Source organism: Vidua chalybeata, chromosome Z (genome assembly GCF_026979565.1).
Source record: "Vidua chalybeata isolate OUT-0048 chromosome Z, bVidCha1 merged haplotype, whole genome shotgun sequence".
Classification (NCBI taxonomy): domain Eukaryota; kingdom Metazoa; phylum Chordata; class Aves; order Passeriformes; family Viduidae; genus Vidua; species Vidua chalybeata.
Window position 1 is genome coordinate 61005397 of NC_071570.1, and position 18938 is coordinate 61024334.

The following is an 18938-nucleotide window of genomic DNA, read 5'->3' on the forward strand; positions in this document are numbered from 1 at the left end:
AAAATTAAATTGACGTAAATTGAGGTATTCATGTGATGCTGTTTAAACAAAATAAGGCATTATTTTCTCAGAAGAATCAAGTTTTGACTGTCAAATTCCGTGAAATTAGTGGAAATTGCTGGCATTAATCTATTATTCAGTATTTTCACAGGGCAATACATGCAATAATCTTGCAAAGTTACTGTGAATATACATGTGATTTTATGTAGTTGTAGAATCTTACAATACATAAACTAACTAAAAGGAAATTAATAATTCTTTTTTTATAGCAGAATCTGTGGTGTGTGCCATTAAGATTTATTATCAGGCACTGAAACATTAATACAAGATGATATACTGGATCATTTATTATTCTTTTTACTCATTTTCCCTCCACTATTCAGAATGGCACTGTCTGCAAAACATTAAATATCATCATAAGAAAAACACACAATGAATTAAGACTTGATGAATTAGGACTTGATGAAAAATATTTTCAAAAAGTTTTTGTTATTTTCTACTTTTTCTGTGCCATCAGTTTTCTTCTTTTTTTTTTCTTTTTTTTTCTTTTTTAAAAGACATTAAATGTAATGGTGGTAATTCAAGGCCCTGTGTTGCAGTTCTAATAGTAAGCTGCTAAGGACAGATTTTCTTCAAGCCTTTCCAAGTATCCTGTCCACTTCATTTTCTCCTCCACATTTTGGAAAAGGCAAATTATGTTTTTCTTCTACAAAATTAGTAAAGATATAAAGAAATGCTTCTGTTATTCTTGAAAATAATGAAAATGAGCTCTATTGTTTTTACATACTTGTCTTTCTGTTTTCCCTTTTAGATGTGGAAGGTTTAGCTTCTCAAATTATTATTGATGCTAATGATGGAGTAAGCGGAGTAGTTGAATGGGAAAGTTCCAAGTAAGTCTTGGCACCTTGGAGAACTCCCTATTGGAGTTAACGATTAGTGTTGCCCAACTATTTTAATTTTCAGTTAACAGTAAAACTCCTATTAACAATAGATCAGATCTTTGAACTGACAACATATTATTCAGTTCAGTGGAATTGGAAAGATATTGCCCACACTAGAAACCAACATTTACAGTATGTTTAGTCAGAAGTCTTCTACTACCATGTAGTTATTTTCACTATTGTCCTTCAGTATTGTGGACTTCCATCACTCCCTCAAGCCTCCATCTTGTACCCCAGCCTCTGCATCCATGTAAGCATTGGATATCTCTCAGATCTTTTTCTCTGATTTCCAGGAACTAGGAAAAAGGCATCCATGCTCATATAGAGGCTTAATCTAGTTCAATTCAATTTTGCTAAAAAAAAAAAAAAAAAAAAAAAGGTATAATGGCTGCATTAGACAAGTGGTAATGATGCTTTACTGTAATAGTGCCTTTTTCTTAAAAGGTAGAGGGGATGATTTTAAGTGAAAATATAACAATTTTCTACCGTCTTATTAAAAGAACATGCTCAGTGAGCACTGAGAATTTGTCTTGGTTTTTGTTTTAGTTTTGAAGTTAATGAAACTCATGGGAATCTGACCATAATGGCATACCGAAACAAAGGATCTTATGGCAGTGTGTCTGTGTTTTTTTATGCCCAAAATTTGGAGGCACAGCTGGGTTTGGATTTTAATGTGGTCTCAAGGGTAAGAAGCAAATTTTAAATCTAGTAGTTTTCATTTCTTCAATTTCCTTAAAATAACATAATCTTATTTATTCTGCAGAGGGTCACTAGTACAGCTAGATTTCCAAACTTCTTTCAGTTGCTCCGATCATCTGAATAGAGATAGATATAGTAATCTTATTTTAGTCTGTCATTATTTTTTAGTACCAAAGCATTTTTAAATATAAGACACATTTTGAACTTTGAAACATCTATTTCAAATACAATTTTTCTTAGACAAGAGAATATAAGATTTCATCTAAGTTTTAATATTTTTTGCAAAAGAACTTTCAAAGTGAATTGCTCTTGTAATCCTCACTCTACAATGTCTATTTAACTGTTTTGTTTCTTTTTCAGTCAATTTATAAAGGACTCTTCTTGCCTCTTCTTTCCTCCCTATTTAAGGCAATGCTGCTTAACCTTAGTTTAAAATTTCGGTATGCATTATCAGCTATTGAATATTCGATGTTTTCCATGTTTCAATGCTAGACTCTTTTTTTTGCTGATGGAGAAAGGAATAAATCTGTTGTTGTTGTGATTTGTGATGATGATATTCCTGAAGGCGTTGAGAAGTTCCAGTTAATTCTAACAAATCCCTCATTTGGTCTGGAATTAGGGGAGAACACAACAGGTAAAACTTAGTTTTGATGTTGTCATTCTTCAGAATTGTATCTCTGTGACTTTAATTTCATTCTTCTGAATAATCATGTTTTAGAGAACACCAGTGTGCTCCTATGGTAAATTATTAATCTCATTTGGAAAGTTCTTAAACACCACTGTGAAAAATGTAAAACTAACAAAATAATATGTAAAGTAAGGAATCAGAAATTGTAAAAGCTGGATGTTTTAATAAGAGAGTCTAGATTTTTCCTTTCTAGAAATCTTTCTAGATAAAGCAAAATACTTACATATTCTGTTAAATAGTATCAGAGAAATAAAAACAATACAATTATATTAAAGAAATAATGGATTTGTGTATATATTTATTTATTTGTATATGTGTACAATTATATTTTACTATTTTAATTAATGTATATTTCTATTATTTATTTCTCAAAAGCCACAATTACTATATTTTCCAATGATGATGGACATGGAATTTTGTCATTCAATAACAGTGATCACTTCTTCCTTAGAGAGCAAACAGCTCTCCATCTGATGGAAAGTGTTGCAGTATTAAATATTATTAGAGAACCTCCTCAGGGAATATTTGGAACAGTGTCTGTTCAGTATCTTGTAAGTGAAATTAATTCTTCAGAGCCATCAGTGGATTTGGCCCCTTCTCAAGGATACATTGTGCTGGAAGAGGGAGTCAGATTTAAGGTAATATGGTAAAAATAGTGAAGAAGGCTTTTCTAAAATTATTTGAAACTTTACAACAATGTTTGTGTTTTTTCATGTATTAATTCTTTTCATATGCTTTCCTTAATTCACAAAATAAACTGAGTTGTGGGAGTGCAGAAAAATTGAATATGCTTTTCTGTAGATATTTCTCTCTTTGTAATAGTTCAGATAAACTGAAAACAATATAATGGGTATAGAGTATGATGTGTGTATAGGACCATTTCTTTATATGTGTTTAGTATGAAGCTGAAAGATAAACATTGACATGCAGTCATAATTTTCTACTGTAAGTAATTATGGTGGAATTAAAAATATTATTACTTTATGTGGCCTGAACTGAAGAGAGTATGCTGCAGAAAAGGAAAAAGTTGAACAGCTCCCAGAGTTCTAGAAACTGAAAATTACTTATTTTTCTGGCAGTATTAATCCCACTGCTTCTGTACTGTCCCCAAAAGAATTTCAGCTAGAAAATTAAATTCAGCTAGCTATCTTAAGTGTGTCAATAATAGCTTAGTATATTATGGTTAGGGGAGTAGGATCTGAAACAAACCTTTCTGAAAATACTGGTTTTCAGTTTCTGAACCTAAAATGCATTTGACACCTAAGTGATGGCCAGTTTATCTGTGAGAAATAGGGAGTAAAAGATTTCTCAATAGAGTCTTTAAATATGGTTTATCGCAGAAGTAAATAGAGATCTAAAATGTTGTAAGTTCTATTTTAATTCCAGATCTGTCATTACTAAATAATTTTTTCTAAGGCAAAGCTTCATGTACTACTGTAACTTTCACCTCTTTGGGTAATGGGGAGACTGACAGTGAAAACACCTATTTCCTTCTAGACAGTTCTCTGCTGGTTTGCGACCACCTTGAGACAATCCTATTCTTATCCACCATGGTGCAGTAGAGAGAATAAAACATTAAGAAAAGAGTATTTCAAATATTTCTCTGTTGCCTTTTTTTCTTCTTTGTTCCCAGTCCCAGAAGTGTAACTACCCTGTTGCCCATGAGATAGTTCAGTTTACAACTAAAGTAAACGCAACTTGACTGAGCTGCATTAGGGGATCAGGTAGCTGTATGGGGACTATGTTACCAAGGAATGTGTGGAATAAGTACAAAACAAAAGTATGAAAAAAGGATCAAAACCTGTTATATTTCAGAGAGTCTTATGATAAAAGTAAAGAGGGGAAGGGAAAAATAAAAAGAACGTGGATATGCTTGTGTTAGTGTTGCACTAATGGAGGTCACCAGAGGGATTAGTTTAGAACCCCAGCCTGAACTGTTCATGCCTTACTCCTGCCTTCCCCAGTGTCAAGAGCTGCTGTTGTGCTGCCCTGCTGTCCAGAGCTGTACAGAGAAAGAACAGAAACAGCAGTATGGCTTGAATAACATTGTTATTGTTAGCTGTCAAGTCTCAGCAGCTTTTTATGTTTGTTTCTTGTCAGACGCTGCATATTTCTGCAATCCTGGACGAAGAACCAGAATTGGATGAGCACTTTATTGTCACCCTGTTCAATCCAACTGGAGGAGCCAGATTAGGCACCAGAGTGCAAACTATGATTACGATATTACAGAACCAGGCTCCACTGGGGCTTTTCAGCATCTACCCAGTTACAAATAGGTACTGAACCCTGATTCAATTAAAAGGAAGTTTATTCATATTCATAGAGATGGTTTCCCTTTAAAAAAAAATTTAGGAATCCAGTTGTAAAATTTACACTATTTGTCAAATACCATTACTGCTATACAGAAGAACAGAAAAAACACTTAAAATGGACTATTCACCATTAGAAATATTGATTTCTCTGTGCATTTTTCCTTGAAACAGTATTTAATTAGTTTCCAAACATTTCACTAATAGTAATCAATATTACAAATTCCAAACCGTAAACCAATGTCCCAGGACTCAGAAATCTTCTAATTTAATTTCTAATTTCTTATTTAAGCTTGTGTAAGATACACCCTCACTCAGGGCTGGTTTTCAGAACCAAATCAGCCAATCTTGGACAAGCTCAAGAAGTAATCCTGGGGAATCTCATGAGGTTTAACAGGACCAAGTGCAACGTGCTGCACCTGAGTCAAAGCAACCCCCAGTACAGGCTGGGGAATGATCACGTCGAGAGCTGCCCTGCCCCACAAGACATGGGGGTGCTGGTGAGGGGGTGGACATGAGCCAGCCATGGACACTTGCAGCTCAGAAAGCCAAATGTGTCCCGGACTGCATCCAAAGCCCTGTGGGCAGCTTTGGAGAGAGGGGGTTCAGACCCTCTGTCCCCCTCTGGTGAGACCTGACCTACAGAGCTGCCTCCAGCTCTGAGGTCCTCAGCACAGGAAGGACATGGAGCTGTTGGAGCAAGATTGGAGGAGGCCACTCAGTTGATCAGAGGGATGGAGCAGCTCTGCTCTGAGGAAATGCTGAGAGAATTGGGATTGTTCAGCCAGGTGAAGAGCCTTTGGGCTGACCAGGTCAGCTTTGGGCTGACCCAATTGCAGCCTTCCCGTACCTAAAGGAAGCCTATCTGAAAGTTGGAGAGGGACTTTTGGCAAGGGCATGTAGTGACAAGAGGGAATGGCTTAAAACTGAAAGACAGTAGGTTTAGATTAAATATCAGGAAGAAATTCTTTACTGTGAGAGTGGTGAGACACTGGCAAGAGAAGCTGTGGATGCCACATCCCCGTAGGTGTTCAAGGTCAGGTTCAGTGGAACTCTGAGCAACCTGGTCTAGTGGAGGATGTCCCTTCTTATGGTATGAGGGCTGGAACGTGATGATCTTTAAGGTTCTTTTAAACCCGAATCATTTAATGTTTATATTAGTCTATGATATAGAATGATGTTTTCAGAAATCATTCGGCTTCACCCACATAGTTGTGTGTTAAATTTCAGGTTGGTTTAAAATTTTGTTGAATTTCCCATGATTTTGTCAGTCTTTTGTGAAGAAACATTGGGCAACCTTAATTAGTATTAGTCCATCACAGAGCAAACCCAGTATTTTCTTTTTATTTTATATTCTGTGCTGAAAGTAAGAATCCTATTTTTATACTATAAGAATAATGCTTTTTATAATTTATTTTCACAATTCTCAAATTTAGGACAAATACCTTCACAGTTGAAGAAGCGAACACTACAGTTTATTTGAAAGTTTCACGGAGTAATGGGCTCAATGTATCTGTGAGTGTTGAGTGGGAGACGTTGTCGGATACTGCGTTTGGCATCAGTACGTTCACTTTATCAAGAGCATTTGTTGCTATTTTCAGAGTGAAGATAGCTACAGAGTAACCAAATATACAGAAGATATAATTTTGAGAATTATAAAATTCACTTATAATATTCCTGTGATACCAAAATTCATTAGATGAAATATCTTGGCTGCTTAAGAGTCGGCTTATCATCAGCCATTGCTGCTATAGTTTCAACAGTCTGTATTGCTCTTTCTATTCGTTATATATTTTCACAAAACCTTTGATTTATAAATCTGTTCTTTACTACTTGTAATTCTGGATTTTCTCTAAATAATGTAAAAGACACTATTTTCTGTAAGGATTGAATAACTAGACAGTTTAAGAATCTTACTGCCGTGACTACTACTTGTGATGACAGAGAAGATGAGGATAAACACATTTTTAGTTTGTTTGCCACTTTTTAATTTCTTGTTATCTAGTTAATTTTCTCATTACCTAAATTCCAACTGAGTCACTTTGAATCACACTAAAATTGCCTACGCATCTTCTATATGTAATAGTAATATATGAGAAGTTAATTTATTATTTAACTCTTAGGACAACTTCAGTGCTATACCATTTCCATGTATTTACATGCACTTATACCAACTGTTTAGAAATAACTCAGAATACAGATTAGGCGTTTAGGGCATGGTGCTAAATATGTCAAGACTGTGGGTTTGACCATTGTATGAGCCATCCACTTAAAAGCTGGACTTGATAATCCTTGTGGGTCCATTTCAACTCAGAATATTCTGTGATTTCTGATATTAGATTTGTTTCTCACAAATAAATAATGAAAATGGTGTTGTAAAAGACCGTAAAGATAAATACTTTTTTCTTATACTGTATTGCAGGGGATAGTATCAGTGTTCTGTCTGTTGTGCAAAGCTTTGTGGAAGAGTCAGCAGCTAGCTGGTGTTTCTTTGCATTGGAAAAAAACCTGTACGGGGTGCTGTTGCGTTCACCTCCAGCTGTGTTTTCTACTCTCTACCAGTGGAAAGGAGTTTTTGTTGCCGTCGAGGTAAATGCTTGCTTACAGACACCAACCATGCTGCTTAATAAAACCTTGACGTTTCAGTTCTACATTTTTGTTCCTCTCTCAGAATTTCAGTATGTGGAATCCTAAAAGCTGTGTGTCTTTCCAAATCCATGCCTCTCCCTACCTTGTGATTACTCATGGAGGAAGCAGTCAGGGAGCTTCCAACAGCAGTGTGTATGCATTAATGCCTGGACGAAAACTATTGAAGGTAAATCTGTGTTACTTACAAAATCATTGAATAATGGTGTTAGAAAGGACTTTGTGAGGCCCTTCTGTTCAGTCATGTTTTCGGGAAAAGAACTCCGTTCTCAGATACTTTGGCAACTGAACACTCTGCATAAGGCAGTGACGTAAGTTACTATCCTGGTTTAGGCCAGGACAGGGTTAATTTTGCAGTAGCCAGCAGGGGGTATGGCTGGAGTCCAGAGGTTATTCTATACCTCATGTCATTTTCTGGGGACGGGGTAAAGGGGCCCTCCCGGGGGCTGGGGTAGTGTGGGCACAGTTAATGTATTGACAGGTGCATAGTGAGTATTTTGACATATGAATCTCTGCGTGTCTTATACCCTCTGCTATTATTATTGTTGTTTTTACTGTTAATTTTCTCATCATGTTGCTGTTTGCAGTAAATTGTTTTATCTCAACCTGCAATCTTCACCTTTTGTGCTTCCAATTCTCCTCTCCATCCCACTGCAGGGGGGAAAGGAAGATGCAGCATGGTTTGGAGTGTTTCAGTGGGAACACTAAATTGAGAAATACCATTCCTAAACCATGACAGTTATTACAGCTTTTTGTCTAATATTTTTTGTAGTCATATTTTGAGGGTGAGATAAAATGACCTTGGAAGTAAAGAAAGAAACTGTGGAGCAATGAAGTCATAGGGCATTTTCTGAAAAATTTATGATAACTAACACTAATTTTGTAAAATGACCCCATATATATTTTTAAAACTATAAAATTACATCTATGACAAACTATATATGTTTTGCATGTTTACAGTTTTTAAAAAATGTGTGTATATGTATGAACTTGAACTGACTTCCAAATACCATTTTCACCATATTTTCCTTGTAGCTGCAGACTCTCCCTGTTTTGGATACCACACTTGTCAAACATTTTGCTGTGGATGAAGAAGACTATTTGGTTTTTGTGAGTGATACCACCAGTTTCAGTTCCATCCAGGTTAGGACACGCTTGTCTTCATGGCTTTGATGTAGGTAGTTTGATTTGTTTTCAGTTTGAAATATGAAGGAAATATAGATAAAAAAGTAAGTATAGATTCCTGAAAAATTAGTTATGTTTCTATTATAGATTTATAAAACATGGAATTCTAGACTTGTTTAAATGTAACAACACTCCTTATATTAACATGTAATTTAGAATTGGTTTGACAGTATCACTACTGTCATTTCTGTTTTGAAGTCTATAAAATTAAAGAACTATAGGAATAGAAATAGCTTCCTGTCGCTTTCTCTCTCACCACAGCTTCATCTGAAGAACAGGCATAGGTGCTTTCAGTAGGGTAGTTACTTATGAGTTGTTTACCAGTCTGCTTCCACCATAATGTAGGATCCACTATAGAAATGAGGAAATCAGTTAATTATAAGTTTTTCCGATTTTTTATCAAAACGCTTAATTTCTTTTTTCTTAGTGCTTGTTATATAATAAAATACATATTCTATTTTTGCAGGTTTTCCAGTGGAATAAAGATATATTTGTGCTGCATCATCAACTTCCACTTTACAGAGCTCTGGACATTGCCTTGTTTCCCCGAGGAGGCATTATGTACTTACTTGTTTCTATGTCAAATACCAGCCAGAATGTACTCTTGTACCAATGGCTGAATAATGAGTTTAGGAATCTTCGTCAGTTACCAGCAAAAGAAATAAAAGATATGGAGGCCTGGTCTTCTGGATCTGATATATATTTAATTGTTGCAAAAGGTATTTAGCAGAAAACAAACACAGAGTTTGTTAAGTATGTGCTGTTTTGTTTGATAGCAAAGGCATTTGGAATAAAAGAGGTTTAGATAGAGATTAAAATATTACTGGTGGGTGACAATTTGCTGAAAAGCATTTTACCAAAGTAATCTCTGTTTTGTCCTTCAGAAAATGAAAGCATTTTGTTTGTTCTCAAATATTTATGAAACTAATGAAATATTTTCCCAATAAAAATAGGAAATAATAACTCTATTCTTCTAGCTGCTAATTGCACCCTTTCTAAGCTTTTCTGAGCTTTCTTATACAAAGAGCATTGTTCAGCAAAGTATATTTTTATTACAAGTTTGATACTTTAGACATTGTTTTATGTTTGCATCCCTGTGACTATTTAAAAGTGTATATTGCAGTCCATAGGTTTCTTTGCACTTGACTGTTGTCTGCTGGAATTTTTAGTGTTCTTATATGTAAATGTGTGCAGAAAAGCCCTTAAATTATGTCATGGAATAAATCATCTAATGAGAAATCATGCTATGGAGATATGCAAGTAAAAAGGAAGATACAATCACTAGTCTCACTTTGTAATTAAAGCTGCCAGTCTCTGCCTTTGAATGGCCACCAGTGTGTGATTTAATTAACAGGCAGCAATATAATGTAGGTTTTGTAATTTTTCCCCTTTGTAGAAGTTGGAAATTCTGAAATTTTCATCTGGGAGACAGGGAAGTCTACCTTCAGACACTTTCAGTCTATTCCAGTCTCTGCTGTAAGAAACATCCATGTTTTCAGGCCTCCTTCAGGTTTAGGTAAGATTTTGTTTTAGTACTGGAATTGAAGAAATATATGCATTCAATTTTCATATTATTTATCAGATTTTAAGAGATACTTTAACAATTGAGCTGCCAAGGGCATTTCTGATATTACAAGAAATTTTAAATATATCACTGAATATTTCTTTTTTTCTCTTCCTTGCTCAATGTAGTTCACATCCTCCTCTCTGGTAAGGACACAACAGCATTGTACTCCTGGAACTCGGAAGAGAACCAGTTCTCTCTGATTCTGCAAGCCCCATATGCAGATCATATCACTTCCACTACTGCAAGGTCTCTGAATTCCAGCAAGAGCTTGATTGCTCTTTCTGTTGAGTCCAGCTCCAAGATTTATGAGCTGACGACTATCTCCAACCAGTCAGATTTTATACCTAGGTAGGTTTTTGGTTTATCTTCCAGCTCTTGCATTCCTTTTTCTGTGATAATCTTTTTTGTTACAGTGGAGACCATTATAGATTCCTGTGTGTGATGTGTTTATTAACACTAAAGAGGATTTTTCACAGGTAGCCTTAGGATAACCTGAAGTCAAACTTCTCACAGTTTGCTTTAAAATATGAAATAAAAGGACTTGCAGTTAAACTGGATATTAAAGTTTTTATTTAGAATAAATTAAATTACATTACACTAATAAGAAATATCAGTTACTGTATGCTCTACTGTAATTAAGAAAAAAACCAAACCCAACACTAGTCCCACAACCTTTAAACCTCATTGACTTATTCAGGTATATAAACAACTTCAGCATCAAAAATGCTCTTTAAATTTTCATTAGTGCTTTTAAATTTTGTTATTCATATCCTCCATTTATAATTACTTGATGTGTTTTTTGTATGCTAGTTCAGGTGAATTGATATTTGAGCCTGGGGACATGGAAGCTGTGATAGCAGTCAATATCCTGGATGACATCATCCCAGAGGAGGAAGAATGTTTCAAAGTGCGTCTGAAAAACCCTAAAGGAGGTGCAGAGATTGGTGTCCACAGTTTTGTTAACATAATTATTCCTCCCAATGACAATGCCTATGGAGTCATTGCATTTGCCCAGGTAAAACTTTTAAGGTAAATCATTAAAATATGTATATATAATTTCTGAATAACAGAACACAAACATACTAAAATTGCATGTGACAGGATTCTTTTTCTAAAGTCTTGTTGGAATCTGAGACAGAAGGGCTTTGACTTCCATTTAGCATTGTTACTTGGTTATATAGATGACTAGCAATAGAAACTCAGTTCCAGTCTGTCCCTGTTGTGAGGTTTTTATAATCCCCTTACATTTAGAATAACCCATTATTTTATCAGTTTTATTTTGCAGCAACATAAAAAATTAGTTTTCAGATGGCATATACAATATCATCATAGTCTCTACTGATTGATTAATCAAGGGGATTAAGAAAAGATTCTTTTCCTCTAAAATAGTTACACCACAGGCTGAGCACATCTGCCTGAACAAAGTAAAAACTTTGGATAAAATGTCAGATTAAAGGTATTATTTGGAGTTGTTGATTCTTAAATTATCAAATATTGTAGAAGTTATGTAAAGAGATGTATGTACTAAATACATAATGAAGATACAAAACACAGAAGAATCCTCACTGAAATGAAACATTGCATCTGGACTTGTGTGAGGAGGATGAATATTAGTAAAGTAACAGCAATAAAAATATGTCTGTCTTGAAAGTCTACATGTTTATCTGTTTCACATGATTTGGACATAAAATACTGTACTAAAAAAAAAAACTAACAAAAACTGTTGAATTTTTGCCTTAGGATGAAGAGGTCTGACATTTCAAAATCTTGTGTTTATGAAATTTGGACCTGTTGAGTATTAAGTTATAAAAATTTAATCAATAGACTTGCATTTAGCTACTTAATAGAAGAATAATTTCTCTGCCCCCCTTTGAATATCCTGTTCCCTAAAGAAACTTCTCTTTTTAAGAAAATAATGCTTTGGTTCTGCTGCTGTATGTTTTCCAGAGTTCTTTATTTAAGCAAATTGAAGAAATGGAACAGGACAGCTTGATTACCCTAAATATTGAACGCTTAATAGGAACATATGGACGAGTTACAGTAGAGTGGATTACTAATGGGAGCATAAGTGATGTATTTCCAGCTTCAGGAATGGTATTTAATAATATTACTATTATTGGGGAGGCACTGACTGTATTGTCTCAGACAATAGAAAAATATGTGCTGAGTGAGAAGGACAATACATGTTAGATTGCCCCACTTTTCTGTTAATTGCAGCTTCCTGGTCCTTTCCTGTGATTCAAGTGGTTTATGCTTTCGGCTGGCACATAATACAGCGATATCACTCTTAACACTTGTAGAACCTGTTATTGCAATGCTGTCATGGCACAGAAGATACGTATCTGTATTATCCTATTCCCATCTTCCTGCTGTGAGATTCAGTTGCTATGTTATAGGTGGGAATCTGGGAATGTTTGCTCTTTGTCCTGACCTTCTCAATACAATGGACAACTTAAGTGGCCCAGCAGAATATGACAAGTCCCAATTTTCTATGTTTCTGAGACTTTTAGATTCCCAGCCATATTAAAACCCAGTTTGTCCTATGGCCAAAGCTCTTTATATGCCTTAGGACTGGCAGGAGTCAGTTTCTGTAAATAAAAGTCCTCCATCTTCTGGCTGTCTGTAGCAGACACAAAGCCTGAAAAAAAAGTGAAGAGAAAAATAAATGGACTGGAAATCAAGGATGCCAAAACAATTATACTGAAATTGTTAGAGTACTCCTTGAGCATTCTGGCTACATACCATATGAGTACACTGCATAGCTTTGCATGCAAGAAGAGTCAGAAGGATAATATCAAGTGGAAATTTCTGTTTGTCCTACACATTATGTGTAGACTAAGTGTTTCTAGACACGTCTTCCTTGTTGAGAAAGACCTAATCAAGTGGCAGGCCCTTTGAATTTAAAAATATGACTATAGATAGACAAAGCATGTATCAGTCATTTTATCTAAAGAAGAAGGAAAAAAAAGTTGAGTACCCATTTTTTCACATAGCAATGATTTCAATAAATATATGTTCATTATTTTGATATGGATATATGTGGTGTCTTGACCTTAGCTGTCTAAAAACCCCCAACTATTTCTCTCTTACTGCCCCATCTCAGCAGGATGAGGAGAAAGTAAGGTGAAAAATTTTGAGATAAAGGCTGTTTAATAAGAAAAGAAAAAGCCATAGTCTACCTGGATTTCTCCAAGATTTTTGATACAGCTCGCTGTGGCCTTCTTCTAAATAAACTAATAAGTTATTGCTGTCCCCAGGAAGTGGTGGTAAATAGCTCCTTTTCAAACTGGCAACCTATCACAAGTGTGGTCCCTTAGGGATCAATATTAGGCCAAACAGTGTTTAGTATCTTCATAAGTGATGTAGGTGATGAGATCAGGTGTACTCTAATGAAGTTTGACAATGATACCAAACTATATGAGGAAGTGAACTCTTTGGAGAGCCACCTAGCAGGAAGATTAATCAGGAAAAAATGTTGCACTATGGAAAACATAATCCAGGAGTGGAGTACCCACTGACATCTATCCTGACTGGGGATTTGCTCTGGGGAAAGGGACCTGGGGATTCTGCTGGTCAATAAGCTCAGTATAAGTGAACACTGAGGCAATCCACCCGAATGTTTCTGGGTTGCTTTGAAAAGGCCACTCCCAGCAGAGATAAAGCAGTCATTAGCCCACTCAGCTGAGTACTTTTTGGTCTATGGCTAGAATTCAGTGTTCAGTTTTGGTCCCCGTTATGGAAAATAGATATGGGCAGGCTGGTGGGATCCACAATTGTGGCCACATTTGGCCACAAATGTGATCAGAGGACAGGGAAGTCTGTTATATGAGGAAAGGCTGAGAGAACTGTTCAACCTTGAGAGAAGAAGGTTATGAGGAGACCTTATGTTCAGACTGTTTGTCAGGATGTCACGTTGAAAAGACAAGAGGTAATGGATACAAGTTACTGCTGGGGAGATTCTCATTGGATGTAAGAGGAAAATTTTTCACCGTGAGAACAATCATCCATTCGAATAACCCTCCCAGGAAAGTTGTGGACTCCCCAAAACTGACACTTTTAAGATTGAGCTGGACAGGATGCTGGAGCATCTTGGTTAGACTGTGGTACTGCCAAGAAAGATTGGGCCAGATAATCCTTGTGTTCCCTTCCAACCTTAAGATATATATATGTGTATGTAGATGCATTTTATAACTGATAAAGTTTACAGAATAAAACTGTAGGTTTAATAACACTGATAAGAAATTTGACTTTTTTTCCCCTCTAAAATTTTAGGTTACATTTTCAGAAGGTCAGGCCCTGTCCACAATCACTTTGACAATTCTCGCGGACAGTGTTGCAGAACTTTCAGAGGCAGTGGAAATCATACTCACCTGTGTTACCACTGTGGATGTTCAAGATACCACAAAAGGAGCTATTATTGATCCCAAAAGGGCAAGAGCTGTACTTAGCATTTTACCCAGTGACTCTCCACATGGTGTGATTGAATGGCACATGGAGTCTCTCTTTGTTAAAATCACAGAGCCAGAAGGTAAGTCTGTTTCTTGATTCTTAAGAAAGAATGTATGTTTTTTTGAAGTCAGCATTGTTGAAATTATAACTCTGGTTACGTATATAAATGTATATATTCTATTTATATACATCAGCAGTTTTTTATTAAAGTTTTTTATATATCAGCAGTATTTTATTATTTATAGTGTAAATATCCCTTAAAAGATGTAACTGCTGTATTTCACATTGCATAAATCAATATTCTTTTGCCATTTTTGTTTGAGAGGTAATTTGCAAATCACTAATGCATAAAATACTTATATTTATATAAAAAGCAGAAGTTGCCCATTTAATGGGATTGTTGTAGTGTTTAAAATAATTTATATAGAAAGACTTTCCTCTTGAAGTGGCTCAAAAAGGGAAGCTTTTTGCTCAGAGGGCTAGGGGAAGGAAGGAAGCAGAGCAAGAATGAATTCTATTTCACAAAAAAGGTGATATTTTTCTGCTTGCAGTTGCATGTTTGATTTGGTTTTCCTTCCAGGCACAAGTTGAAGAATATCTCCCAGGCAGTTGGCCAGAGGAGGATTGCCATGATGCTCAGGCTTATTCCCTCTCTCCTGGCTCAGGGAGCTAGCTGGCATTTTTTGGGGCTCTTCCCACAGCTACCTGATGGGCTATTCAAACTTTAACAACCCAGTTAGAATTTTCTAACAATTTAATATTCTGTCCATATTAAAAAAATTAGATATACAAAAAATACTTTTTCCATCAGAATATATTATCACTGGTAAAACATTCTAACATGTTTTATTTTCAGGTGAATTGGTGTTTCTCCTTTATTAGCACCTGGAAGTAACGTAAAGGGATTCTTTTGATTTTTTACACATTATAAACATTTATACTTTGAAGTTAGGATTCAAGGAAGGTTCCTAGCTTCAACTGGTTGCACAGGTTTTTTTTCCCAATCTTTAACTATTGTATTTTTAATGAATTATTCACAAGTCCTATCTGTGAAATAATACCTGGTTACAGTAACTAGTTTGAAGTACAAGCCTGTTTACATTTTATCTGTTTCTATTTCTCCAGCCATAAATGCACCACTTTTAGCCAGATTATGTATTTCATCATTTATTGGATAAAATTACAAATCTGCTTTCCCAAAAGGCTGTTAAGCCTGATTGATACAAGTCTATTTAGCTTCTTTGAGTTAAGGAAATGTGATGTTTACAGTCAGAATGACTGCCCCCAGTACCACTTTCTGTTAGAATCAATGGTGATGACCTAGGCATGAAAGGCCAGGCAAATTATTGAGATGGAAGTTTTGAAGGATAACTGAATAAAAGTAGAAGTGTTGAAGTAATAATTTGTGTAACACTTACATAAAACTGTAGATATTCCATATCTTATTCTTCTTCTAGATCCAGTTTTTCAATGCACAGTATCTTCAGATATAGGTACTGTTTTGTCTGTTCACACCAGGTGTATGTGCTCAGCTGCTTAAGCCCTAGAATTATCCAAGGACTGTTGTTTCACTGAGCAGAATTGAATTATCATCTAGCAAGCAGCTCCAGTAGTTAGCTGAGCTGAAAAATCAAGCAGGCCAAGGGCTAAAATACAGCTTCCACAGGGCTCATCTAGTCTCAGTTTTCTTCAACATCTTCATGAACGACTGTAGCATGAAGGGGACTGGGTCAGAAACAGAGATGATGCACACACCTAAAGTCCATGTGGCAACAGAGACAGTTTATTGTTTGAGTCCCTCTTTGTAAAGGGGGTTTGAAATGCCCCAGACTAGATAGTTCATTGGTCTGATGTTTTAACACTGCCCAGACAAGTGAGATGTCTGCAGCTTAGGATGGAATGTAATTGGTTGAGGTTCCTGTCTGCCAACCCAGGGGCCAGTTTATGGAACTGGCTGTTTTTCTTATTTATATCCAAATTAATTGCCCAGTACAAGCCAACTTGTACGGTGATATACTGTGAGAAACTACTTGGATGTGGGATTCTTAGGAATACTAAATTTGCTGACAACATTAAAGAAGGAGCTCCCTTGAGAGAAGAGAAGCCCTGAAAAGAGACTTCAACAAATTAGACAGACCTTTACAAATTACAGCACTGGGCAAGCACCAACTGTATGAAGTTTAACAAGGCAAAGTGCCAGATTCTGCACCTGGGATGGGGCAAACCTTGATGGATGGACAGTCTGGGGAATGAGATGCTGGAAAGCAGAGCCATGATAAGGGACACTGGGGTCCTGGTCAGTGGCAAGTTGAACATGAGCCAGCAATGCCCTGGCAGCCAGGAGGGCCAAACGTGTCCTGGGGGAGCATCAGGCACAGCATCACCAGCCGGGCAAGGGAGGGGATTGTCCCGCTCTGCTCTGCACTCACCTTGAGTCCTGGGAGCAGTTTTTGTCACTTCAATATAAGAAATACAATAAACTATCAGACAGTGTGCAGAGGAGGCCATGAGGATGGTGAAGGCTGTGAGGAAAAGTCATATGAGGAGTGGCTGAGGTTATTTGGTCTGTTCAGCCTGGATAGGAGTAGACTGAGGGGAGACCTCATTGCAGTTACAACTTCCTTATGCAGGGAAGAGGAGGGCAGACACTGATTGCTGCACTCCCTGGTGCCTTGGACTCAAGTAAATTGCATGAAGCTTAGTTCAGGCAGATATAGGTTGGATAGCAGGAAAAGGTTTTTTACCCAGAGCATGGCTGAGCACCGGAACCAGGTCCTCAGGGAAGTGGACAAATCACCAAGCCTGACAGAGTTCAAGAAGTACTTGAACAATTCTCTCAGGCCCATGGTGTGATTCTTGGAGTGTCCTGTGCAGGGCCACTTGCTGGACTCTGATGATCCTGATGGGTCTCTTCCAACTCAGCATATTCTAGGATTGTAAAACAACTGTATTTTCAAATTTTTCCATCTCCTTACTATAGGGCAGGAGAATTCAACTACTGTTACTCTACAAATTGTTCGAGAACAAGGATTTGTTGGGGATCTTGCAGTTCAGTTGAGCACTGCACCAAACTTTGAACTCCCCCCCTCCAACCGAGCAACAGAAAATGAGGACTATATACTGGAAAAGAAAACAGTAATTATGGCAGAGAATGTAACAACAGCTTCAGTCATAGTCACTATTTTGCCTGTGAGTAGCCTAACAACTTCTTGAACTATTAATACCTTTTAAGGAAATGGAAATGGTACTGATTTTATACTAGCAGTATGACAACATTCTAGAAATGGCTGTGCTGGGACTCTTGCATCCATCTCTTTAAAAAAAAACTTGCATACTCATCACTGGGAATGAGCCAAATTCTTTGTTTCATTATAATCCCAAAATTTACTTATAATAATGAAGAAGATTATGTGTATTCTTTAAATATATTTAGAATGGAGATAGTAATTTTCAAGTCATGGCTTGGTTTCTGAGATCTAGCTGACTTTCTCATAGGTAGCAGTAACAGGTGACAGCCAACACTGCTTTCCACTGTTCTTGCAGATCTGGAATCTGACTTGTCAGCTTTGATTTCAAAATCTCAGCAAAAGTATCTTTTCATCCTTTATATGGTATGAAGCCAGGGTTTGCTTATATGGTCCCAAATGCTGAGACGTTTTGAGCAGTAAACAACCTACAAGTAGTCATCTGTATTTGTCACCTTCTGATGAGAAGGCAGGCGACCTGGTTTCAAGACACAGCATGGTGACCCGGCCTCGCCCGGATCACTCGGGCCACAGACATGCACAGACACCAATGTGGTGGATGGTCAAATGGCATTTATTATCTCATCTCATGGGGTTAAATAGTCAAGGGGGCTTCACTACGTCAAAAGGGGATGGTGGGTCTGGCTAGGGTTAGTAAGGAGTGGAAAACTACAGAATTAGGAGGGGCCGCATGCTTCAGGGGTGATTGATTACCTATAGCAGGAAGAAGGGGGGAAGAGTCTAGCTTTCCGTCACATCCCGAGATTTTCCGTTCGCCTGTCCCTATCTACCACATCTCCCCCCCCCTTTTTTTACTAATGAATGAGGTAGTTATAAACATAGGCACTAAGGTGAGGTACAAAGTTATAATATGATAAGGGAAAAGGGGTTTTGGTAAACCTGAGTAATCTTCGCAAGGGAAGTTTAGAGAACCTCTGTGACTGGCAGTGTCCTCTGTTTTGGTTCACAGCATTTGTTACCGGCCTATAAACAGGATGTTGGCCCGTTCTAGGCGAGCTTGAACAAATGAGACCAGCCTGTTTAGCAGGCAAGGTTCGAATGTGAAGGTTAAAAGCAGTATCGCTAGTGGACCTACTAGGGTGGAAATTAGAGTGGTGAGCCATGGCGATTGATTGAACCAGGACTCGAACCAGCTCTGTTGGGTTTCTCTGTCTTTCTTTCTTTGAGCCAGTCTATCTCGGAGTTCTG

The 18938-nt window shown here is 36.9% G+C and overlaps 1 protein-coding gene across 1 annotated transcript in view; it reads left to right on the plus strand.

The window, feature by feature from the left end:
- Positions 1 to 18938, plus strand: part of ADGRV1 (adhesion G protein-coupled receptor V1) — a 271213-nt gene that overhangs the window by 60925 nt on the left and 191350 nt on the right. Inside the window, exons 41-56 of the mRNA XM_053931503.1 lie at positions 812 to 890; positions 1488 to 1626; positions 2133 to 2274; positions 2704 to 2966; positions 4429 to 4604; positions 6074 to 6198; positions 7060 to 7226; positions 7309 to 7452; positions 8319 to 8426; positions 8935 to 9187; positions 9865 to 9984; positions 10161 to 10383; positions 10846 to 11050; positions 11983 to 12129; positions 14308 to 14563; positions 17465 to 17673. Of these exons, the coding sequence (XP_053787478.1) occupies positions 812 to 890; positions 1488 to 1626; positions 2133 to 2274; positions 2704 to 2966; positions 4429 to 4604; positions 6074 to 6198; positions 7060 to 7226; positions 7309 to 7452; positions 8319 to 8426; positions 8935 to 9187; positions 9865 to 9984; positions 10161 to 10383; positions 10846 to 11050; positions 11983 to 12129; positions 14308 to 14563; positions 17465 to 17673 (2756 nt within the window). The remainder of the gene's footprint in view (positions 1 to 811; positions 891 to 1487; positions 1627 to 2132; positions 2275 to 2703; positions 2967 to 4428; positions 4605 to 6073; positions 6199 to 7059; positions 7227 to 7308; positions 7453 to 8318; positions 8427 to 8934; positions 9188 to 9864; positions 9985 to 10160; positions 10384 to 10845; positions 11051 to 11982; positions 12130 to 14307; positions 14564 to 17464; positions 17674 to 18938) is intronic.